This window comes from Cicer arietinum, chromosome 7, assembly GCF_000331145.2.
Source record: "Cicer arietinum cultivar CDC Frontier isolate Library 1 chromosome 7, Cicar.CDCFrontier_v2.0, whole genome shotgun sequence".
NCBI classification, from domain to species: Eukaryota; Viridiplantae; Streptophyta; class Magnoliopsida; order Fabales; family Fabaceae; genus Cicer; species Cicer arietinum.
Window position 1 is genome coordinate 50412802 of NC_021166.2, and position 25933 is coordinate 50438734.

General features: G+C 30.8%; 3 protein-coding genes, 2 non-coding genes and 1 pseudogene across 6 annotated transcripts; 2 read left to right on the plus strand and 4 right to left on the minus strand.

The window, feature by feature from the left end:
• The first annotated feature begins 65 nt into the window (after window positions 1-65).
• Window positions 66-1438, plus strand: LOC101511827 (uncharacterized). The gene is made up of 2 exons (XM_027336437.2): window positions 66-945; window positions 1230-1438. Exons 1-2 carry the CDS (start codon window positions 66-68, stop codon window positions 1265-1267), a joined length of 918 nt encoding a protein of 305 aa, XP_027192238.1. The 3' UTR covers window positions 1268-1438.
• A 2985-nt stretch (window positions 1439-4423) lies between these two features.
• LOC101511183 (pentatricopeptide repeat-containing protein At4g32430, mitochondrial-like) lies at window positions 4424-7473 on the minus strand (annotated as a pseudogene).
• Window positions 7474-11335: 3862 nt separating this feature from the next.
• Window positions 11336-14834, plus strand: LOC101506579 (growth-regulating factor 9). Its single transcript, XM_004510878.4, has 4 exons — window positions 11336-11592; window positions 11719-11967; window positions 13049-13654; window positions 14235-14834. Exons 1-4 carry the CDS (start codon window positions 11541-11543, stop codon window positions 14672-14674), a joined length of 1347 nt encoding a protein of 448 aa, XP_004510935.1. The 5' UTR covers window positions 11336-11540; the 3' UTR covers window positions 14675-14834.
• Window positions 14835-15192: 358 nt separating this feature from the next.
• TRNAV-AAC (transfer RNA valine (anticodon AAC)) lies at window positions 15193-15266 on the minus strand. Its single transcript has one exon. It is a non-coding gene; the product is annotated as a tRNA-Val (tRNA).
• Window positions 15267-18531: 3265 nt separating this feature from the next.
• On the minus strand, window positions 18532-18605 carry TRNAV-AAC (transfer RNA valine (anticodon AAC)). The gene has a single exon. It is a non-coding gene; the product is annotated as a tRNA-Val (tRNA).
• A 1746-nt stretch (window positions 18606-20351) lies between these two features.
• Window positions 20352-24414, minus strand: LOC101506253 (NADH dehydrogenase [ubiquinone] 1 alpha subcomplex subunit 8-B). Of its 2 annotated transcripts, none has more exons than XM_004510877.4 (3): window positions 24257-24414; window positions 23908-24114; window positions 20352-20783 (listed from the first exon to the last, which is right to left on the minus strand). In XM_004510877.4, the coding sequence occupies exons 2-3, from the start codon at window positions 24093-24095 to the stop codon at window positions 20651-20653; spliced, it is 321 nt and encodes a 106-aa protein (XP_004510934.1). In that variant the 5' UTR covers window positions 24096-24114; window positions 24257-24414; the 3' UTR covers window positions 20352-20650. The 2 variants fall into 2 exon arrangements, with proteins under 2 accessions (XP_004510934.1, XP_012574220.1); XM_012718766.3 differs by having other exon boundaries at window positions 24204-24388.
• Between the last annotated feature and the right edge of the window lie 1519 nt (window positions 24415-25933).

Consider the following 25933-nt stretch of genomic DNA (forward strand, 5'->3'; position numbering starts at 1 on the left):
AAAAAGACAACTTTTGTGTACGTTTTACCGGTAAGAATTACGCTGCTTGGGAATTTCAATTCAAAATGTATGTTAAAGGAAAGGGATTATGGAGTCACCTTGATGGGGTTTCTAAGGCACCGACAGAGAAAGTCGCCTTAGATGCGTGGAAAATCCAAGATGCTCAGATTATTTCCTGGATTCTCAATACTATTGATCCTCATATGATCAATAATTTGTGCTCTTTTTCAACTGGTCAAGAAATGTGGAACTATTTGAAGCGTATCTACAACCAAGACAATACGGCCAAACGTTTTCAGTTGGAGCTAGAGATAGCCAATTACAAACAAGGTAATTTGTCAATTCAAGATTATTATTCTGAATTTTTGAATTTGTGGACAGAACACTCTGCTATTCTATTTGCTGCGGTTCCCAAGACTTCTCTCGCGGATGTCCAAGCTGTGTACGACACTAGCAAGCGGGATCAATTTCTCATGAAACTTCGTCTAGAATTTGAGGTTGTTAGAGGTGCTTTGCTGAACAGAAATCCTGTTCCTTCTTTGGATACATGTGTTGGTGAACTTCTCCGAGAGGAACAACGTCTCTTTACTCAAGGAACCATGTCTCATGATGTTGTCACTTCTGAACCTGTTGCATATGCTGCTCAAAGCCGAGGTAAAGGTCGTGATATGCGACAAGTCCAATGTTTCTCGTGTAAACAGTTTGGACATGTCGCTCGTAGTTGTAATATGAAATTTTGTAATTATTGCAAGAAGCAAGGTCATATTGTCTCTGATTGTCCCACGCGCCCTCCACGACCAACACAACATTTTGTGCAGGCATTCCATGCCACTAAGAGCTCTGCAATTGGTCCTTCCATTCCTAGTGCCTCTAATGGTGGTGCTCTACAGCCCGAAATGATTCAACAAATGGTACTTTCTGCTCTTTCAGCCTTGGGAATTCAGGGTAAGTCTTCTAATGTTTCGAATCCATGGTTTCTTGATTCTGGTGCATCCAATCACATGACGGGTTCTTCTAAATTCTTGCACAATTTACATTTTTATCATGGTAATCAGAAAATTCAAATTGCTGATGGTAATACTATTTCTATCACTAATGTTGGTGATATCAACTCTGATTTTCGGGATGTGCTTGTATCACCTGGACTTGCTTCCAATTTATTGTTTGTTGGACAATTGGTGGACAACAATTGTAATGTTAATTTTTCTCGTGATGGTTGTCTTGTGCAGGAGCAGGTGTCGGGGAAGGTGATCGCGAAGGGGCCTAAAGTGGGAAGATTGTTTCCACTTCAATTTATTTTCAATCATTTATCTCTTGCTTGTAATAGTGTTTTGAATTCTTATGAGGATTGGCATAGAAAATTGGGTCATCCAAACTCTAATGTGTTGTCTCATTTAGTTAAAACTGGTTTATTGGGAAATAAAAATGTTGTTTCTAATGCCTCTGTGCCATGTTCTGTTTGCAAATTGGCTAAAAGTAAAACACTTCCTTTTCCGTCTAGTGCTCATCGTGCTTCCACGTGTTTTGAGATGATTCATAGTGATGTATAGGGACTGTCTCCTGTAACTTTTCATGCTCACTATAAATATTTTGTCACATTTATTGATGATTACAGTCGTTTTACTTGGATATATTTTCTTCGGTCCAAATCTGAAGTGTTTTCTATGTTTAAGAAATTTCTAACATATGTTGAAACACAATTTCAAGAAAGTGTTAAAAAATTTCGCTCTGACTCTGGTGGTGAGTATATGTCTCATGAGTTTCAGGAGTATATTCAGCAAAAAGATATCTTGTCTCAACGATCTTGTCCAAATACCCCTCAACAAAATGGAACAGCAGAACGTAAGAATCGTCATTTGCTTGACGTAACACGCACCTTACTTCTTCAAGCTTCTGTACCATCTCGATTTTGGGTGGAGGCTCTTTCCACAGCTGTCTTCCTGATCAATCGTCTTCCTTCTACAGTTATTGATCTTGACTCCCCTTTTTTTCGTCTTTTTAAAATTCAGCCTGATTATAGTGATTTACATACTTTTGGATGTGTGTGTTTTGTTCACCTACCTCCATTTGAAAGACATAAACTTGGAGCGCAATCTGCTCAATGCGCATTTATGGGGTATAGTAACTCTCATAAGGGTTTTGTGTGTTATGATGTTTCTAACCAGCGCTTTCGCATTTCTAGGAACGTAACATTTTTTGATAATCAATTTATGTTTCACTGTCTTTCTCATGCCATGAATGATATTGCTATTCTTCCCAATTTTTCTACTATGCCTCAATCTATAGAACGTTTTAAACCAGGAAATGTATATGTTAGAAAACACAAACAACAGGTTATAACCCCCCTTCTCGACCCTGATCCGCCACCTGATCCTGTTGCGGTTGCACCACGATGTTCTAGCAGAGCGTCTCGCGCACCCAATAGATATTCATCAGACAGATATAATTCCTCACATGCTTCTTTGTCTGCATCTCTCTCTAGCATATCTATTCCTACTTGTTACTCACATGCTGTTAAAGATGTGCGCTGGATAAAAGCAATGAATGAGGAACTTCAGGCTCTTCAAGAGAATTTCACATGGGATATTGTCTCTTGTCCTCCTCATATCAAACCCATAGGCTGTAAATGGGTGTATTCTATTAAATTGAATTCTGATGGGTCCTTGAATCGGTACAAGGCTCGATTGGTTGCCTTAGGAAACAAACAGGAATATGGAATTGATTATGATGAGACATTTGCACCGGTAGCCAAAATGACAACTGTTCGCACTGTACTCTCTATAGCTGCTTCTAATGGGTGGACTCTTTATCAAATGGATGTGAAGAATGCATTTCTTCACGGTGATCTCACTGAAGATATTTATATGACTCCTCCTCAAGGTCTATTTTCTTCATCTCATGGTGTGTGCAAGCTCAAACGCTCTTTATATGGTTTGAAACAAGCACCTAGAGCATGGTATGAGAAATTTCGTTCCACTTTACTTGGTTTCTCCTTCATTCAGAGTCAACATGACTCCTCTTTATTTATTCATCGCACATCTACAGGCATTGTTCTACTCCTCCTTTATGTTGATGATATGGTTATTACTGGATCTGACCAGGCATCTATCAAAGAACTTAAACATCAATTGCAAACTGCATTTCATATGAAAGATCTTGGAAACTTGCAGTATTTCCTTGGCCTTGAGGTTCATTCTACCTCAAAGGGTATATTTCTTCATCAACATAAGTATGCGACAGACCTTATTTCTATGGCGGGCCTACAATCAGCTAATCCGGTAGATACTCCTCTTGAGGTTAATGTGAAATATCACCGCGATGAGGGTGATCTATTGTCGGATCCCTTATTGTATCGACAACTTGTGGGTAGTCTTAATTATTTGACAATTACTCGTCCTGACATATCATTTGCTGTTCAACAAGTAAGTCAGTTCATGCACTCTCCTCGCCACCTTCACTTGGCAGCAGTTCGTCGCATAATTCGCTATTTGCTAGGTACCTCTCAACGAGGTCTCTTCTTTCCCATTGGCACAATTCCCAAATTGATTGCCTATAGTGATGCTGATTGGGCAGGGTGTCCCGACACTCGGCGATCAGTCACCGGTTGGTGCATGTTTCTCGGTTCTTCACTGATATCATGGAAAAGTAAGAAACAAGCAAGAGTCTCTAAATCCTCTACAGAATCAGAGTATCGTGCTATGTCTACTGCTTGTTCTGAGATAATTTGGCTTTGTTGTCTTTTGGCTGAACTTGGATTCCCTCAAACAGAGCCGACATCTCTCTATGCCGACAATACAAGTGTCATTCAAATTGTTGCAAATCCTGTTTTTCATGAGCGCACCAAACATATTGAAGTAGATTGTCACTCTATCCGTGAGGCCTATGATAATCAGATTATATCCATCCCTCACATCAATACTCAGTTTCAAGTTGCAGACATTCTTACCAAAGTTGTTCCTCGCCCGCGCCATCAGTTTCTAGTTAGCAAATTGATACTTCTTGACCAACCGCATCAATTTGAGGGGGGATGTGAATCAGGAAATAAATAATAATTTATAATTATATTTATCAGTTTTCCTAAAATTAGTTAGACAAATCAGGATTTGATTTGATTCTCTTAATTTGTAATTATTAGATATAAATGTTGTAACGATTATTTATACTGAGAAATATCAAAGCAAAAAGGGCATCAAACCCTAAATTGTGACATCCACATATGCATTATTAGTATATATATTTTTGTAAACCAAGATGTCCATGCACAGTTATAGAAAGAAATCCATTTAAGAGGGTCGTTTCTTCTAAATTACTACATTATGGAAAATTCTCTTGTAGAAAATTTTGTCTCTTTTTATTAGACTCTTTTTAAATTATAAGATGTATTAATTACTTTTTCACAAAAATATTCTTAATTAAATGAAAATAATTAAAAGATTTGTCACTTCTCTCTCATTAATTTTCAAAGAATGTACATTGAGAGGAAAAAATCCCCATTTATCACGCAATTTAAACACAATTCAACACATCAATTTCTTTTAAAATTAACATGATCAAGTTAGCCATCCATGGCTCGTCAATTCAAACTCTTGATACCGATCACCTTCCTTCACTCCACTATCTTTTGAAAACATCATTTGTAATCCTAGAAAAAATTTCATTCTACAAATAGTCTCAAACTCAGGGTTTGACTTATCCCCTGAGGAGAAACCATGCAAATGCAAGGAATCAACATTTGCAATATCCACTCAACTAAATCCAATTTCCTTCTTCACTCCCCTCCTTCTCATCCCTTTTCTCACTTGAGCAACTTTCTCCCAATTCCCTTTCTTAACATACAAGTTTGCCATCAACACCTATGGACCTGAACTTGCATGGTCCATTTGTATCAAACTATTAACCCTCTCTGCCATCTCCACATTCCCATGTAATCTTGATAGAAACCTGAATTTTATTGACTAGAATTGATGAGTTCTGAAGCTCTTACAATGCTGGAAATATGAAAATGCAGAAAAAGAACTAAAACAGAGTTTTAAAAACTCCTAAACCAGAGTAGAATTACTCCTAACCAGAGAAAAAATTCTCCTAATTATTCCTTAGAATATTTTCTGAATATTTTCCCCTCTTCCTATTCCCTAATTCTTATAACATAAAATAAATGATATTATTAATTAGCTTTTATTCCTTTCATTCATCCTTCTTGAAACTGATTGTCTTTCCCACTTTCCCTTCTTTAATGGAATATCAGTAGAATAAGAGACATTGTTACTAGCATTTATTCCCTCTATCCATCATTCTAGGAACTGAATGTGTAAAGTGTGTGACTTGGTTGAGTGGGCCCCACTCTTTGGGCCCTCATTCTCTTAATTTGCAGTGATCTATCAAATCTACACGACCCAAGCAAGCTTTGCAACACCGACAGTTCAAGTCCGTCTGGAATCTGTCCCACACAACCCAACATGTCCACCATAATTGAATAATGTTCTGGGGTTGGTTTAATTGAATGTTTTCTCACCATCGAGTCAAATATTTTATGGCCTACATCAACCATTCCTTTTCTACAACACGCAGCCGAAACAGAAAGGAAAGTGATGGAGTCATGACTGCTACTTTCCCTCTCCATTTCCTTATATAAACCCATCCCTGACTCATAGTCTCCATGTCGAGCATAGGCAAATATCATTCATGTCCAAGAAAACTACGTTTTTTCAGGCATCTCGTTGAATACTCTTTGAGACTCGTTAATGTTCCCACGCTTGTCGTACATATCAAGCAGAGCCCCAGCGACAAATGTGTCGGTGCTTAAACCAAGTTTGATCAAGTGAGAATGGCAACGTTGCCCATGTTTCAAAGATATATCCTCGGCTGCAGCAATGGTTTTTAACACACTACCGAATGTGTATTGGTTGGGCTTTATTTCCTTTATTGCAGACAAAATTGTTAGTAAAGCTTCTTTATACAAGCAATTTTGAGCATACCCTGAAATTAATGAATTCCATGATATTATTCCTTGATAGTTAAGCTCCTCAAAAACCTTCTTTGATTCTTGAATGGACTCAAACTTAGCATACATGGTAATAAGGCTATTGACGACATTTTGTTCCAATGAAAAACAGATTTTTATGCATAACCCATGAATCATAAGACCTTATGTCACCATATTCCTGATTGTTATAGCATCCAATAATCATATAAATGTAACATCATTTGGATACACACCATCAACCTCATAGCATTAAATAGAGACACTGCATCATCTTCATCAATAGAAATCATTGTCGTCCAAGACACCACATTTCAATTACTCATGACCCAAAAAACATCCTTTGCATCTCTAACAACATTACCTTTCGAATAAGTCGAAATCAAAACATTGCAAACTGCAACGTGTGTTCCATAGCCAACTTTTTTAGCCAAACCATGAATTTTCATATAACCACAAGCAGAAACCGCACCCGTAAACGAAACATGGTCAAGCAACATACCTTGTCTCACCATGTTAACAAACAACAAAATAGCTTTCAACCCAACCCATAACACTTCCCTTCTTGAGCATACCCCAAGAGCATTGCATTCCAAGAAACCAAATCTCTTATGGGCATTTTGTCAAACACTCTCCTAGCCTCTTCTAACTCCCCTAACCTATAATACATCGTCACAAGTGCATTCCCTATAAAAGCTTCACACCCAAATCCACATTTAACTACAAGAGAATGCAATTGCAACCCAATTGCAAACCAACAAAAGGAAAGAGCAGTGTCACAGGATCAAAAACTATCCCATTTAAACGCATAAAGCACGCAAAATTCAATGCATCAACACTCTTGTCAAACCCAGAAAGAATAGTATTCCAAGAAACAATATCAGGATGACTCAAACTCTCGAAAACACGCAAAGCGCATTCGAATTTTCCAGCTTTACAGTATATTTTCATAAGCGAGTTCGACACGGTGACACGGGAAACAAACCCAGTAGACACCGTGAATCCGTGTATTTGGGAACCCAAATTGAACTCTCCATTACAATACAAGCCTTGAAGGACAATGTTAGTGTCACCTCATCGACATTTTGAAGCAAATTAAAGTGGAAGTGACTTTTGAGTAACGAAAGAGCTTGAATGGGAAGGTTTTTGTGTAAGAAATTAAGCATGGAATGGTTAATTGAGGAAGCATTTGGGTGGGGAATATTGTCGAACAGGTGGTGTTCATGGTCGTGTTTGAGTGAGTCGAGTAGTTGGAAACAAGTTTTGAATGATCTTTGTAACGGTGTTTCGTGGACATTGAAGATTTTGTAAGGTACTCGTAGTGAGTATAACATAACGTGCGAAAGAGAAGAAGTTGAGTGTAACAAGTATTAGCAAGTTCAATGGTTCCGGTGTAACACCATGGACATGTGATATATATATACCCTTCGATGTATTTACTTGTAAGGATGGTAATTATAACTCATTAGATATCTCCCAATAGCGAAAAATATTCACAGTGAATACAATAGAAACTATTATTATTATTTAATGTATAAAGAATTTAATTGTCATATCGTAATTTTTTATAACCATAAACATAATTTTATAGAAAATTATTATAAAAGTCAAATATTTAATGATTATGATTGTATAACAGCATAAAAATTATTTACAACAGTGATATATATAAATTAAATTCAAATATAAGTTATATACAAAAAAAATATTAGATTAATGAATTAATTTGTTTTACCAATTATTAATCAATTAATTAAATTTAATTCATCAATTAATTAAAAAAAATGCATTTAATTATTAACATATATTTTTGAATATTTTTTAGATAACAGTGAAGAAAATTGTAATATATTAGTTATAATTTATTGTAAAATTATACATGAATAAATACTTTTCATTAATCAAGCCTTATACTATATAAATATTTGTCATTGATTAATTAGTTAAACAATTGTGATTCACATATCAATTAGTTAACATCAAAAATATTTATTCGTTATTAATATGTTTGTTGAGTATCTCTAAATTAAATTAGAAAAACTATTATTTATCGTACAAAACCATCTACGAACAAAGGTTAGTCACTGATCAATTAATTAAAAAAATGGTTATTCAATGAATAATTAATTAAAATAAAAGTGTGTATTTGATTATTAATGTATTTTTGAATATCTTTTATATAAAATTGTGAAGAAAATTCTAATATATTAATTATAATTAAACTATCTATAGGAAAAATGTTTGACACCGATCAATTATTTAAAAGGTGATCATTCACAAATCAGTTCATTAAGAAAGAAATGTCGATTAATTAGTTAAAATGTTTGATGTCGATCATTTAAAAAAATTATATAATTGTGTGCATAAAAGTATCCCAACTAACTATGATTTAATATATAAATCATATCAGAGACAAATACTAATCATTAATTAATTAATTAAAGGTAAAAATTATATAATTGTGTGCATAAAAGTATCCCAACTAACTATGATTTAATATATAAATCATATCAGAGACAAATACTAATCATTAATTAATTAATTAAAGGTACTGAGTGAGTCACGAATCAATTAGTTAAGAGAAAATATACAATTGATTATTAGTGTATGTTTTTTGAATATTTTTTTTTATTAAATCTCTTGAATATTTTTTAGATAAAAATGAAGAAAATTGTAATATACTAATATAATTTATTATACAAATCATACACAAATAAATATTTTTCACTGATCAATTTGTTAAAAGACGATCATTAACAGATTAATTAATTAATAAATAAATGTGTATTTAATTTATTTTTGTCTTTATTGAATATTTATAGATAATTATAAAGAAGATAACATTAAATAGATAAATTATATATATTAAGAATTAAATAATAATCAGTTTTGATTAAAAAAGAGAATAAATTATACAGGTTGCTTTGGTTTAACGAATGGGAAGAAAGGGAAGAGAAAGAAAGACATGTTTGATGGAAGAAAGGAGAAAGAAGATGATTTGGTATTTGATTTAAAGTTATGAGAGAGATTTTAAATGAATTTTTAGTTATATAAATTGAGTCTCTCTCTTCCCTCTAAAGAAAACAAAAATCAATTAATTTTTTTTTACTTCATTCCATATTTTTTTTTCCAACAACTTTTTGTTGTGAGAAAATATTAATTATAATGAACTTTTTTTTTGAGTTATTTAATTATTTTTTAAGGTTTCTCTTTGATAAAGATGATTCTATATGTGATAAAAACACCTTTTTAATATGTGTACAATATACTAACTATAATCCATTATATAAATTATATAAATTATATATATTATGAATGTCTGTCATGATTAATTAGTTAATATATTATTTTTCATGAGTCAACTACTTAAAAGGATAAATTAATAATTCATTGTTATAGTTTCTCTTAAATATTTATTAGATAAGAATATGAAGAAAATATAATACAATAATTATAATTTATTGTATAAATATATATGTATAATAAATATTTTTTGCAAGTTAATTAGATAAAATTATTTAGTTAAAAGACTATTCTTCACAGGTTAATTGAATATCTTACATATAAAAATGTAAAAGAAATTATAATGCATTAATTATAATTTATGGTACAAAGTATATACATGACTAACTCAAAAAAAACTATATATATGACAAAGTTTTGTTTTTGATGCATAGAATTTTGTAAAAATTTATAATACATCATTTATAATTTTATTATTATATAAAAATACACAAAGTAAATATTTATCGGTGATTAAATAGTTAAAGTAGTCATTCACAAGACAATTAATAAAAAATAAATGCATATTTGATTTTTTAGCGCATCTCTGTAATATTTTATCAATATGAGAAAATTTATAATATATTATTAAAAATTTATTCTAAAAATTATATAATGTACTAAAATAAAAAAAATTTGTGAGCAAGACACAACATATAATATACAGTGATTGCAACATTTAGTAAGCAACAACTATAACTATACACCAATAAAATAGGCATTTCATTGAGTTTTACGTTACTCGTGTGACATTGAATCTTTCTAAAGTCATTTATATCAATTTAGTTCTTAAAACTAACAATTTCTTACCAATTTAGTCCGTAAACTACTAATATCAACTAAAAGGTCAACTATTTAGTCATCCCGTTAATTGTTTTTGTCAAATAACATTTAGTAATCTCTAAACTATAAAAAATACTTCAAAATAGTTCCGAAATTATCATGAAAAATCACATTTTAGTCCCTCAAGGTTCAATTTTTTGTTGTTAAACTCTTCATCTATTCTCTTATCTAAACTCTAACTCATCTTAAAAGACAACATTTGTATTGATTTTTTGCACTTTCTCTAAATTATAATATAAAATATACGACAAATACTTAATGTCTTTATTGATTTTTGGACAATATAATAAACCAAGAACTAAAAATTGTTTCAACACTCACTACTCTTGTTGGCGACGTAGAAGAACTAAATTGAATGATTAAAAAAGTTTAAGATTTTAGTAGAGATAGATTGAAAAGTTATTAGAAAGATTAATTTGATGGATGGAGAAATAATTTAAATACATTTTAGTTGGTTTTAATAGTTTAGGAACTAAATTAATGATAAACTCTTAATTAGGGACTGAATTGATGATTTATTCGTTTACTATTGTTTATCTTCGTATAATAATCAACTTCGCACGACCCACATACGTGATCCATAGCCATGTACGAATATTTTGTTAGTTATATTATTATATCCAACTAGATCGAATTAATAAAATATAAATGTGTATTTTATTTGTAATTTGTCTCTCGAATATCTTTTAGATTAAATTTGAAGAAAATTATAATTTTCTATATTAACCATACACAAAACAAATATTTTTATCAGTCAATTAATTAAATAAAAAATATTATTTTTTTAAGTAAGTGTATTCAAAATATTTTTTGTACAAAATCTGGTGAAAATTTATAATACACTAATAACTTATTTGAAATTCTAGTAGACATATCATTCTCACATCCCAAAGCTTTCTCAATGTGAAAATATCGAAACTAAAATATGCAACTTTTAAATTAGATGCACGTTTACTAGTTTCCCACAAATAGCCACCAATATAATTTATTAAAATGATTGTCATCATTTAATTAATTAAAATATAATTATTTACAAATCAATATACAAAATAAGAAATATATCATTATTAATAATTTAGTTTTAAAACAAGGTAAAGAGTAAAGACAGAAAGGAAATGTAGTCACGCGCCTAATAATATTGAACGGTGAAATAGAGTATAACGTAAGCATGGTGTTTTTTTGTGTATATCACTTTGTCTGGTCACGACTGCTACAAAGTTTTGAAACGTAATAAGCTGTGTCAGAAACCTCTCACATTTGTCACCTTTCTTTCTCACAATTTCACTTCTCACCTAAGCTTTTTAAGCCTCCTTTTTCTACATTTTCATTTTCATTTTTTTCCTTTAAAAAAAAAAAGAAAATTATTTTTATTTTCATTTTTATCAGAAACAAACAGAGCCACTAGGAAAAGAAAAAGCTTCATGTGACTGTGACAATGGAAGCTAAACCTCTTCAAATTGTTCCCTCTTCACACAACAACACCTATGGTTTGTTTCATTCCACTCTCTTCTCTTTTTACTAATCTTTTCTTCAAAAAAATTTACCTTTTTCTTTTTATTTTTTTTATTTCATATTTATATTTACTTTATAAATTATAAATTGTGTCTTTTTAGGAGGTGGGTCCCATAAGAAGATTAACATGGAGAATGGTGAAGTTGGCGAAGAAGGGAAAAGGGTTGTTGTTGTAGTGAAGGAAGAGGAAGAAAACCCTTTGAAGATCACAACATGTCACCACAACAAGTGTTGTTTGTTCACAGAAGCTCAAAGGCGTGAGCTTGATTATCAAGTTTTCATCTTTAACCATTTTGCATATAACCTTCCTATTTCTCATTGCCGTTTCCAATTTCCAACTAATATGTCAGGTTTGTCAAAAAAACAAAAAATTGTCTTCCCCTTTTCAAATTTATACAATTACTATATAGTAGGGAATTGTTAATGCATTTCCACCTTTTTTATAAAGAGTGTATTTTGGGATTGCATTGATAATTTTAAATAATTTAAAGTTATATAAGTGAATTATAAGAAATTGTGATTAAATACTTTAATTGGATTTTTAGAAGGAGTGGTGAAATTACCCTTTTGTATGATTAAGATTATTTTATAGTGATATTGATGCAATTGTGTTTTAGCCTTTTAGGATTAACTCACAAAGTATGTTTTTAGCTGATATTATCATCTAGTAGCTCACATGATATGCAATTGTATTGAGCTTGGTTTTTTTAAGCCAATGTTAGTAGTTAGTTATTATTCATTTTGTTGGGGGTGGAGTTAAACCTATGACCTTCTTATCACTCTAATTCTTATGTTCCTCCCCAAATGACCTTATGACTCCCTGTGTATTGAGCTTGTTAATTTTGATCAAGTGAGTATACATGTTGAATTGAGATTATATTTGAGTAAAACCAATCTTGATTATGGTCAATATCAGTCATCAACTTTTGTTGCACAAACTATGTATATATATATATGTGTACATAGATAAGCACATTTTAACCTTAATGTTTTGTTGTTGTGGATTAGAGGAAGAGTCGTTGTCTTCAATCACTAGATTGATTCTGTCTTGGAATGAATTTTATGTTTCTTTTGGAACTAATTATTGGCTAACTTTTGTTTTATTTCGTCTGTGGAAAATGCTTAAAGGATTTACTGGTGAGTTTAATTAGTGTAAGCTATGTAGCACAAACACTTCAGACCAAAATATGGTTGGTTACATTCAATCACTTTCATTTTTGAAAATATTACTAGTATTTACATATCAGTTTCTTGTCTAATGTTTGAGTCAGTGTTTCATAGAGTTTAATGGTCCATTTTGTGATTTTTAGATGTTAAAATGTAACCTGAATTTCAAATATTTTTATGCTAAAAATGTCTCTTGATTATGCAATTGTAAGATAATAATGGTTCTTTTTTCCCATTTTTTCGGTTCATTTCTTTCTATTGCAGAGTGCACTCGTCTTGGTTCTGATTATGCGACTATGGTGGATTCAGAACCACAAAGATGTAGAAGAACCGATGGAAAGAAATGGAGGTGCAGTAAGAACACATTACCTAATCAGAAGTATTGCGAACGCCACATGCATAGAGGTCGTAACCGTTCAAGAAAGCTCGTGGAAACAGCTCAAGTTAACTCTTGTTTGACAACAACAAAGCCTAGTAGCAAGTCACATGAAAACTCTCTGGTCATTCAACATAGTGACACATTCTCATACACTCCATCAAGAAGCTTCTGTGTCGTAAATACCTCTTCGGATTGTAATCGGTCGAGAAATGTCATAGATTCTGATAACTATCACACTTCCTTTTCTGCTGTGGTGAATCCTTGTTCCACTTTGGCCTCTGCTGTTAAACCTAAGGTGACTACTTTCGGCAGCACGGAATCTGTTACTTCAGATAATACAAGTCGTGATTATGTGTGCAAGCAAGATGAACAGACGAAGGGTTGTATTGGCAACGACACTAGTATTAAAAGTCGTAGGAAAGGAAGCATTTCTTGTGAAGGTAATGGTGTCTCTACTGGAATAGGCTTCTCCCCAAAGAGTGTTCTTCAAGGTAATATGTTGGTGGTGTTGCAGCAAATTTTAGTGTTTTTATTTTTATTTTTCATGGGATTAGAGAATTGCATAGGTGTGTTTTACTGTATAGACAAAGTGTGAGTTTGTGCACCATAGGCAAACCGGCTAGAAATAGTCTTGAGTTGTGGGATGGCAGAGGTGCCTAAGTGGTCGGCCTTGCATTAAGGCATCCAAGGATTGTGTCATTCGAGGAACAAAGGACGGGGAGGTCGGGCTGGATGTGTTGGAAATTTTTATAGTTTGGTTCATTTGTTGGAAAAAATATGCAACTTTAAGTAGTATTATGCAAAAGACACATTGAACGATTTACTTGTATTGATATTCATTTTAATTTTTAAGACTAATGAGATTGGTGAGTACATTTTGGTATAAGAAACTACTCCCTCCCTCTGGTTTCGAATATAAACAACAACAACAAAATGATTCACGGTTATTAAGAATAAGAGTTTATTCATCTCTTTTATATGTCAATGTCATATTACTAAATTTGAGGGTGAACTTTTCAATTTTAAAAGCTGATAGAGTATTGTTGCTCATTTTCTGCTGTCATTTTTCAGTTTCTGGTTGCAATGCTTCATATCTCAACCACAGCAACAACAGTACAGTAGAACCTGAACCCGGTAGATGCCGAAGAACAGACGGTAAAAAGTGGCGATGCAAGAGCGCGGTTCTTCCTGGTCAGAAGTATTGTGCAACACATATGCATAGAGGCGCTAAAAGGCGTTTTACAAACAACGAATCTCCTCCCTCTGCCACTGGCGCTGCTACTACAGCTACTATTACTTCTGAAGTTACCATTGCTCGTTTGCCTTACCCTTCGGCCGCAACCAACATTCAGAAAGCATACTGTACAATTCCAAACACAAAGCTTTCGATGTCGGTACCAGAAAGTGAACCTTTCATAAAATGTAATGAGAAAAGTGGTAGCTGCAGTGACACTGATACTAGTACTACCATCACTGATACCATCAATGAGTGTAGCTATGTTTCTTTCTAAATAGTTTTGTTTCATTTCTTGAAACATGTTTTGTTTTGTGTTAATATGAACAAGTTAACCTATCTGCAAACTTAGATAAATTATGTGTGTAGTGAACAGTTGTTTAAATACACTTTGAGTTTTGTTTATATTAAAGAATGAAGATAGTACTTATTACCTCTACAATGCTACACTGAAATTTATGTTGTTCCTAATATGTACACCGAGTACATGTGGATTTTCTGTGTCGACAAAAATGGACAACTCAAAAGCATCATCTCTACGCTTATTTTAATGTTAAATTTAATTGTATTTTATATTTTTTTAATAATTAAATTCTATTTTCATTAAATAAACAATCAAATTATATTTAATTAAAATTAATTTTTTATAACTCAATTTCCGTACAAATGTAGATAAATTTTTTTGAAGAATAAATCAAAAATATTATTTATGGTTCTAATGTGATTGTAAGAATTAGACACACAAAAATTAAATACTAAACACAATTGTTAAATATGATGAAAATGAAAAAAGATTGGCTTCGCCCGGACTCGAACCGGAGACCTTCAGTGTGTTAGACTGACGTGATAACCAACTACACCACGAAACCAATTATGATACTACTCCATTTTGCGTTATTTTATACTATGCAATTAGCTCTTTCACGTTCTTTTTTTTTTTTTATTATAACCAATATTTAGTATTTACATTAATAAAAAATATATGAGTCAAATATGTGGATATTGAATTTGACTTATTAAAACAACATGTGACTCAAAGATGATACATCGATTTAAATGAGTTTAACTAAAAATTTGAGTTTTTTTTACTTTTTACCAGTTTGAGTTTAACTTATTAAAGAGTGCAAAGCTTGAACTTGTTTGATTGAATAATATAAACGGGTCTTACAAATTTAAAAAAAAAAAATTAGACTTTCATATTATGATTTTTTTTATTTGATAAAGTTTATATTCTAATTTCTAATAATTTAATAAATAAAAGATTTATAATTTTTTTTTATAAAAAAAATTTGTATATAAGAGAATGATGACTCACTCCAAAATAAAGAAAACATTAGAATTTATTAAATATTTACAAATAAATTTACATTTTCAACAAAATACTTTAATTTGATGGTAATAAATTTATATCTTGTTAAATACTACACTAGAAAAACTTCAAAATTAACTTCAACACTCTTAATTTTTAATAAAGTTCTAGACACTTTTCAAATGTTAATGACAGGCTAATAAATCATATCATCTTCACTTATTGGTAGAATAGTCTCATTCGAAACATTTTTCCCAATATCATCAATTTATTTTGAGCTTAGTGATTGTTCTTTTGGAGTTTTAAGTTAAAAAGTTATAACCTTTTTATTAACTCAAAGCTATAACTTTAGTAAGTACTTAGTACTATGTTGTATATACAATCAATCTATTCGCGAGAGGTTAATGTTAAACATGTAAAATTTAAAATAACTCATTTAAATAATCGAGTAATCAACTTCTTATTTGAAGATATTTATGATCACTTTCTGCCTTGTATGAAGACGTCCTCATCAGTATGAAAACATCATCTTCTATAATGAACATGATATATAAGTTTGATTATCCTCTTAAGAACTTGAAACGGCCTGCTATGAGCTGTAGAGTAAGATGTGTAAACTTGCAATGAACCATTCATTGTACTTGCATTGCATAATATTCTCTTCTCAGCGTCCTTATGTTGAATGTCCACAACTCTGAAGAACATGCATGAGTATGACTTAAAAAACATAATCAAATCTTCATAAAAAGTGGTTTTGCCTTTGCACTTGCGGACAATGTTGTTCATTTCAAAATATTGCTTTTGTTTTTTTTTTTTGTATTATATGAGAATGTTCTTTTCTATTGTGATCCACATTCTTTTTGTTTGAATAATAAAAGTTATATTCCTTTTTTCATTGAAGTCTTGATTGTCATCAATGCATATCATGAGTTCTTCAATTAATGAAATTGGTGATTAACACTTTCAGTTTTGAAGATGATGAACGTACTCACAAATGAGTATGTTCCAATTCCTTGTTTAAGCTTTTCAAAAATTTATCTTATGATTAATACACTGAAAAACACATATTAGATCACTTAATAAAATTATAATTAATTAGATATTTGTCTAATTAAAGTATATTATTATTAAAACATCTATATTAAGGGATTATGTCTCAACATAGTAGAGTTTAAAAAATAAAATTGAAATTGGTTCGGTGATTAACATAGTTGTTTTTTAGGAAGAAAAATACAGTTCCAATTTTTTATTTTTATTTGAAATTTTAATTTATATCTTGTTCAAGAAAATATAAAAAAGTTGCAAGAATATCATTATTGAGACAAAAGCTCACTAAACTGTTTTAATAATAACAAAATTATTTCAAAGATTATGATTATCCTAATTATCTAATATGTGCTCTTGAGTCTATCTAAATTAAGAAAGAAAATTACTCATCACATCAAAAGAAGTGAATCTGATACGTCCTCTAAGCTAGATGATAAAAAAATAAAGGATAAATCTTTAACCTCTAAGATAAGAGGATATACAATATCACAAAAAAGATGAATCCACGGAAAATTAAAATGAAGGTAAACTTGTACCTGAAGACAAACAGTAAATGAATAAACAAATCAAGAGGATCCAAGACAGAATATGAACAAATGAAATGATAAACTATTAGTGTCATTCATCCTCTTACATAGGAAAAGTCCAAAAGTACCATAGTACGAAAAAGTGTGCACTTGACAAGAAAGGCAAGAAGACCCTACAACTACTGGAAAAGGAAAAAGCCAAAAGTACAAGTCATGTGCTAACTTATGGAAAAATCAAACCTCCTATATGAGGACAAACTACAAACTCATCCTCCCAAGCTCTTGCACTACAAGGACAGTTGAATGACATTTTGGTGAATCAGATTAATGACCATGGACAATTAAACAAATCTCTAACGATCACTTTACACTTTTCTTCATGGATGGAGCCTCATGACCTTTATAAAAAGAATAGAACTCTTCATCATTAAACACACAACTACTCATACAAAAGAGAAATACTCAAAGCTAAGAAGAGCAATCTCATCCTCTCTTTGCACTTTCTACAGTCTTTAACTATATCTGTTAGAGCATCCTCTTAGAAAGTTTTGCAAAAGAGAAAGAATCATACTCTCATCACAAATCACTAAATCTGTATATTTCAAGTACTTATAAACTTTGTAATAGTTGTAATTCCAAAAGAAAAATAGTGTAAGCCTGGTGAGGTTGGAAAACAAACACAAAAAAGAAAATATCCCTTTAGAGGACAAGTAATTTTGAACTATAGTAAAACTCACAAGTTTGTGAAGAACTAGACGTAACTCAATTTAGATGAACAAGTATAAATCAAATGTGTCATCTTTACTTACTTTAAGTTTTTATGTTTCTTATATTCATCCTCATTGAAATTGCAATTCATTCTCTCACAGAAGATACAATTTTTAAAATAGTCAATCAGACATTTTAAAATAACAATATCTCTATTCAATCCCCTTCTAGTGATATTTTAGTTCCTTCAATCACTTCACGTGTCAAACTCGCAACCTACTCTTTCAAAAAATTAGTTAACTATGGCAAAGTGTAATTTTTTTATATAGTACATAATATTACATACTCTATTTTATCTTGAATATAAACAACACAAAAAATAATATGTTTGTGGTCTTAAATATAGGCAAATTTTGATTATACTATATTTAATCTTAAAGTTCTCATGTAGGACAACTTAGACAATACAATCATTTTTTGCTTTTTCTTTCATCCATAAAATAAATCTAAAATTAAATGAACAACATTACAATGAAAAAATATTGGCTTCGCCCGGACTCGAACCGGAGACCTTCAGTGTGTTAGACTGACGTGATAACCAACTACACCACGAAACCACTTGATGAAATTACACTTTGCTTAGTTTAAGATACTATTAATGAAATTACGAGTAAAGATGTGTTCAATATTTACACTACTAGGTCGAGAATTACTTCTATTATAAAGGGAGGACATCCGTAAAATATTGAAGACAGCTAGAATGTAAACAAAGCAAACTGAATGAAATACTTGAATCATGAGTTTGACTTATAAAAAATTACTGGCACATTTATTTAATGAATCTAATTATAGACTAAAATTAAGGTTGACCTATTGAAAAGTGTAAAGTTTGAGTTTGGGTTAGTTATCTTTTATTTATTTATTATTGTATTTTTTTATTTCTATATTTTACTACGTTTAAGAAAATAATCTTCTTTCTTTTAAATTGAATTTTTTGATCTTTTGAGAATCACACTTATTGCAATTTTAAGTTTGGAGATTATGATTATTATTTTGGGTCGATAGGTGATAACCTTAGTAAGTATATAGTAGTACTATAATCAAATTACTCGTGATCATGTTCAAATTTAACTCATTTAATAATTGAGATTAGCAGTCGTCACTGATGCAATTAACCTAATAGTTGTTGCTCCTTAATATCCTTCTTAGATTATATTTCATATTTCTTTACTCAAGAGTGTGATTTAAGGCCAATATTTGGTCAGAAATCATCATTTTAAATCATATTTTTCTTCTTTTATATCTAAATAGGTATATTCTACACTTTAATTATTCTTGTGTTTTTTTCGTGATTTTGCCGTCTTAGTTTAGTGTTGTTTCTGTTTGTCATCTTGGCGGAATGTTGTTTTGATTTTATGTCTTGTAGCGGTGTTTGTTTGGTTCATATTAAGAAATTAATTTCGATCAATTCAGTGCAAATTCAGTCAATGACTTTGACATCTTCAATGTTCCAACTTGTGAGACATAGATATTCTGAACACTTTAATTTTTTCATATTTGTAGGTTTTGTCGCATCGGTAGACATTTTGATGCTATTAACTTAAATGTTGTGAGTATGTTCATAGATTCATCATTTCGTTTTTAGCGATTTTGAATTGAATGATTCTCCGTTGATGTAATATCTAGTATTTTGAATGAATGAATATCATTTTAGTCACAAAATATAAAATAATTGAACTTAATTTCAAGCTAGTGTTTGTTTATTTGACTAAATATATGAAATTTCTTTATTTTGTACTAAAAATAAAATTGGCAAGTAATCATCAAGAAACAGTTCCAAAGTTCAACTCAGTATAATAAGAAGCTAAAACCGATATCTTATTATTTGAATGACATGTTCATTTATACCTTCTTGACATTAACAACTCGTGAATAATTTGATGATATATGTGATATATTAGATGGCATCATTAAAATATTTTACTAGTAAGGTTTGCTTGACTTTGAATTACATGTTCATTTATACCTTCTTGACATTAACGGCTACTATATACTTATTAAGGTTATTGCTTGAGCAGTTGTGTTATTCACGAGTTTGTTAATGTCGAGAATGTAAAACTTTGTCAGTGTTGTGTTATTCACGAGTTTGTTAATGTCGAGAATGTAAAACTTTGTCAGTATATATATACTACTTTGAATGAATGTTTATACCTTTTCGACATTAATAGCTCAGTGAATAACATACCTTCTTGACATTGACAAACTCACCAAAGCATAGCTTCACGTACAATGCACAATTCTGTGCCAGAAAACTGATTTTGCAACACAGGCCTATTTGCACAAACTAACAAAAGCATCATAACTGTAGTTTGACATGCTATCTTCATTTTATCTAAAGCACAATAAAGGTGCATTTTGAACACAATTAAATTACAAGCATGTTCCAACTTCAAAATTTCTTGTAAGTTATTTTATCTTTGAAAAGGATTTGTTTAGTCCTGCTTGATGCATTTCTCCAGAAGCAATTAGATGACCAACATAGTCAAAGGTAAAGATTCATACAAAACAGACAAGATCAAATGAATTTGTGAAACAGGCGCATGCATTTGCTCACTCCAAATTGCCTGTCATATTATTTTCAACAATAGCAGTGCCCATGATTTCATTCCAAAGAACATTTTTTCTCAAATGCTTCCTGCTCTTTGCGACACAAGTCGAATTCATTTGTATGGTAGTACATGCAACCAACGTAATCGTCCATCTCCTTTGTGCACTTTTGGTGTAGATCCTTGAGACTGCAGAACAAGGATTTAATTACTATCATTAAGAAATTCTTGAGAAGAAAATCAGGTGTGTGTAAAAACAAATGCTTCAAACAATCATAGAAAGCAGTAAATACTTTGTAAACTCAACCATAACATCAAACAAATCATAACAAAAATTATGTGTATTAGAAAACAACTTTAATCATAAAAAAGTGTATGCATCTTTATGCACACAAGTACAGTTATGTTGAAATTACATTATTTGTAAAAGGCAACGCATCTAGCAGTGATAATTGCAATAAAATTTTCCCTTCTAACAAAACAATCGAGAAATGATGCTTCCTCTCAAAGTCCAAGGAGTCATTATCCAGTAATTTTTTTTATAATGTCTTTGAATCTTTCAATAGCTGAAAAACTAGGGTTTAGTGATACACTATAAAGCACAGACTCCAATACTGACACCTGTCACAACACAGACACCGCCACTTTCAAAAAATACAGAACACCGATACATATATAATTATTTATTTATTTATTTATTTATTATAATCAAATAAAATATGAACATAATCTATAAAAGATTTAAATTGAGCAATATACTTTATTACAAAAAAGTTCTTAAACAAAATATGATAGTTTTTCACCTTCATTTATCCGTCTATTATATTGAAAAGTTAAAAATGATGTAACCAAATTTAATGTCATCAACCCTTTATTGATCATCTCTACTTTAACACATCATTAACCCCCATTGAACTGTCTTGAGAAGTGTTCAAGGAGTGTCTAAGGTGTGTCGAAGCAAAGAAAAAAACATTGTTTTTGGGACACTTGTTTGAGTAGTCTGATACGTGTCATATGGGTGTTGGACACCAATACGTGTCACACACTAGGACACACCTAATCTTAGTGGTGTATGTGTTTCATAGGTGATACAAGAGCTTAGTGATGACTTATTAGGATCCATGAATTTGGTGATAAGAGGTTGAAATACGCAATAAACAAGGATGAGAATCCACAAGATTATTAAATATAGTGATAAATTGTAAATATTTCATTTGATTTAGTGTTGATTGATTGAAGAAATTTTAATATTGATTAAAGACATACAGTAAATTAATATCGACACAATAACCACTAAAAAGGGCATTCATATTTATTTGATTTTTGACTTAAATATGAAGAACAAGAAACATGTTACAATATGTAGAAGACACCTGACTTTGTGAGATTAGAGTATGACATGGTTTCTTAAGATTCAAGAATGAGGACTCAAATTTAATATATATAAGAATGGATATAAACACTCTAAGTTCGGATATAAACATGGAAATTAAAAGCAAAAGGACAGATCCATTGGTTTCTAATGCAATAATGCTAATATCAACTGAATTATCGCCGTTCTACATATCCAATTATCAAGTAGACAAATAGAAGGAAACAAGACAAAAGGGTATACGATACATTGACATATTTTCATGGCTAAAAGGGACAGGTATACTTATTCTTAAATATTCCTCAGAAACCAGATAAATGGGCACTACAGGAAGATGGGAAGTTAAATCTTCATCAGTCCACCCTAGGTACCTTAATTGAAAGAAACTTATAAGGTAGACAACTCAATTTTTTATTCCTCCATTTTCAAAACAATGAACATATAATAACAATAAAAAATACTGAAGTACTAAATCACTTTTTGTTTCTATAAACGCAGAAGTACCCTTCGAAGCAGCTCGGTTAGTATTCAAATCCAAGGTTCATCCTGAACTGAAAAATTCAAATCAGTACACTCTGACAAAACTCATCACTGTCGACATATTGAATTTCTGGTTAAAATTTAAATATGCCGACAGCAGTATGGAGTAGTATTATAAAACTGTGTTTTCATTTGAAAATTGAAATTTCTTGAAAAGAAAGAAATCGCCATCATTTGTGAATACTGAATAAATATTCAAATAATCATCAATTAGGAATTATTAAATTGGAACTGTTCCAGCTATTCAGAACTATATTAAATTAGAAGCTTGCTAAAATTAATTTGCTTAAGATATGTCTTTTTTCAAAAAAGAACTGGAAGAAATTTTACCGGCAACAATTGCAAACAAAATATAGACTTAATGAAGATTAAATTTGTCAGCATCCCTAACCAAGGTATTCAGTATCTACTTTCTGTCAATAAATAAATCAACAATGGCAATGCCATGCAATGGGAAAAAAATGCCATAATTTTGACATAATTCAGTTAGATTCAAGGGTAAAAAGGTTTCGCCTATTTAACATTTTCTAAATAATACCATGCTTGATGAATGCCTAACAGAGCTAAGGTCCCACACCAAAACGGTCAATTCAATAAATAGTCCAAAATATTAAAATAAAAACAGAATATCAGCCAGTGTTGTCAATTAGCAGCACTATAGAGCTATTGCTTAACGAATTTTGATGAATCCGCTATGAAAACCGCAACGCTATCCTAGTTTCTCTATTAGGGCAATAGCGGCAACTATTCCAGTTTCTGCTAGCTGATAGCAGAAAAAAAGATAATTTTAGGGGTTTTAAAAAAATAATGAAACTGCAGAATCTGCATTTGAGCCAAACAAGACCTATTTTTATAACATAAAAACTGAAGAGTCAGTGAGTATTGCTCTTATATTCACCATAATACGTAAACCTTTCAATATATAAAAGATATGTTTTGCTTCCATTATAAATATATATAATTGACTTATTTCAACGACTATACCGCTTCTGTGTTTGCCTACAACGCTATCTTCTATTTCACACAGCAAGTATTTGGTGTTCTTCTATATTCCACAATCCGCTACTGATAAGACTGAGATCAGCTTTCAAATACAGAAATGGCTCTTAAGTGTCTTAGAATAAAATTTGATCTAAAATATCACAATACATACATTGACATATAAAAATAAAACCTACCTCAGCTTATTGATATCATAACATAAATTAAATCCATAAATCTCATTGCAACTCTAGCCACCTCAATTTTGTTCAACCAATGAAAAAAATTCAAATCAACAAAACATCCATCAGTTAAAAACAATCTAAAAAATATTTCATCAAACACCGCACGAAATCAAGAAAATTAAGCAAAGGTAACATTTTTAAAATTAAAAATAAAAGAGAAGAAGAGGAAACTCACAGTCCAAGGACACATCGAGTAACATCACGGCCTTTATCGAGACACTTTTCAGGATTTTGATCCTTCTTCTTACATTTGAGAAACTCCAAATTCTCAGCATAGCACCTTATCCCAATGTGCTTCGAGGATGCCATCAACACCGCCGATGTTGGGATCGGGTTTCCAGATGCATCCACAGCACTCGCCATTTCTGATTCACTCCTTCACCTGAAAAAAATGAAAAATCAGCATGTGATATTCTGTTTGGTTCACGAGAAAATGAAAGAAAAATGGCATGAAAAAGGGGAAAATTAGACGTTTGGGAGAATGAGTAATGGAAAGTGAAATTGAAAATGGAGAATCGTTTAACTTGAATTGAATTGAATTGAATTGCAGTGTATTTTGATCGGTGTGGGAATGAAGAGAGAAGGGAAGATGGAGATTAGGGTAGTGTTCGTTTCCAACTGAGGTTTGTTTTTTTTTTGTTTTTTGTTCGAAAGGTTAGAACTTGAAGTGGCTGACGTGAAATTGATTTTTTTTTTTAATAAAGATAAACAACTTTTTTTTGGAAAAAACATAATTTTATAAAAAAACAATTTTTTTTAACATGACAATTGAGAATTAACTGAGGAAAGTTTAGAGAATGGTTTTTCTATATGTTATTTAGAAATTAGAATTATTGGGTGATTTACAATTTTTGTTTCTTTCTGAAATCACTTTCAAACGTATTTTAATATTTCTTTTATTAAAATAAGTGATTTTTGTTATATATATTTTGTTTTTTTTTCATTTGTATTATTTTATAATTTCATCGTTCGAGTGTGACATTGTGTTATTCGTCGACAAATGAGCCGGTCCAAGGGTAAAGTGCGGCCTCCTTAAAAAACAAAATTTTTTACTAAAAGAGAGGCTTCAAATATTTTTTTATCTATGAAAAAGGCTTCAGATTTTAATATTTTTAAAACTAATTTTGATAAAATTTTATATAAATTAAATAAAATATTTTGTTTTTATTACAAATTATATAATACTTATCTCACAGTACAACTAAATTGGTTAATTAAAACAATAGAGATGAGAGAAATATTAATTATAAATTGAATAATCATGAGATAAAAGGTGAGTACATCATTAATATGAGAAATAAATAGTGAACATATTGTTAACATGAGTTACTATACACATTCTTTTCTTTAAAATGTCTTATTTCACTATTTGAAAAATATAAAGAAAATAGATTTGAAAATGTCATTAATTTTGTTAAACAAAATTTATATAATTATTAAATAAAATATTAATAATTTATTTATTAAATTTTGAAAAGGCCTTATCTAATAATTTCGCTTTAGGCCTCCTAACGTGTTGGGCCGTCCCTGGTTTCAATGTCTCTTTGCTTCGTTTTTAGTTGTTTCAAATTTGTACTTTTTATTATTAAAATGTGTGAGAATGACTTATTTAGTCGATACTTTATTTTAAATAAAAGACTTATGAAACTATCATCAAATTCAACACTATCTTAGCCTTACACGTGAGTTGCCATCATATAGTTTAATCGGTCATGTCAGAGACCACATATAGTCGATATGACCGAATATCAACAAATATATTTTTACGAAGATCAATGAGATTAAAGATTGTGGATCTTACATTATTCTTGATTGTTAACCATATGTGAAAGAAATTAATTTGATTGTTAGAATTAAGTTTTTTGTTAGATAACTTTTCATCTGCTTCTTCAATATTTATGTGTATCGTTAACGTGTTTTTTACTTTCTTGTTGATTTCAAAATATGAATGGAGAATATCTCAATCCATAATTAATTTAATTGTACTATTGTCTTATTAAAAGTTATTTTATGTAGAACAATATAAAAATTAAGAAAAGTTTTTTTAAAACAAAACTTAAAAATAGTTATGTTTGCTTGTAACTAATTATTTATAAGTTAGTATTAATTAGGGGTTAATTATGATTTGTTATTTACCATACCCAACTTAGTGCTCCCTTGGTTTTGAGTTTCGATTTTGACCAAATTCAACCCATACCGAC

What these genes read in the sequence shown, in the direction of transcription:
- LOC101506253 (XM_004510877.4), bottom strand. Translation starts at nt 24,095, where the DNA reads ATGGCGAGTGCTGTGGATGCATCTGGAAACCCGATCCCAACATCGGCG. An exon ending in ACTCGATGTGTCCTTGGACT is followed by an intron (nt 20,784 to 23,907) that starts GTGAGTTTCCTC and finishes CTTGTTCTGCAG; the next exon opens with TCTCAAGGATCTACACCAAA.
- LOC101506579 (XM_004510878.4), top strand. Translation starts at nt 11,541, where the DNA reads ATGGAAGCTAAACCTCTTCAAATTGTTCCCTCTTCACACAACAACACC. An exon ending in TTCACACAACAACACCTATG is followed by an intron (nt 11,593 to 11,718) that starts GTTTGTTTCATT and finishes GTGTCTTTTTAG; the next exon opens with GAGGTGGGTCCCATAAGAAG. An exon ending in CCCAAAGAGTGTTCTTCAAG is followed by an intron (nt 13,655 to 14,234) that starts GTAATATGTTGG and finishes GTCATTTTTCAG; the next exon opens with TTTCTGGTTGCAATGCTTCA.
- LOC101511827 (XM_027336437.2), top strand. Translation starts at nt 66, where the DNA reads ATGTATGTTAAAGGAAAGGGATTATGGAGTCACCTTGATGGGGTTTCT. An exon ending in TTCAGCCTTGGGAATTCAGG is followed by an intron (nt 946 to 1,229) that starts GTAAGTCTTCTA and finishes TGTCTTGTGCAG; the next exon opens with GAGCAGGTGTCGGGGAAGGT.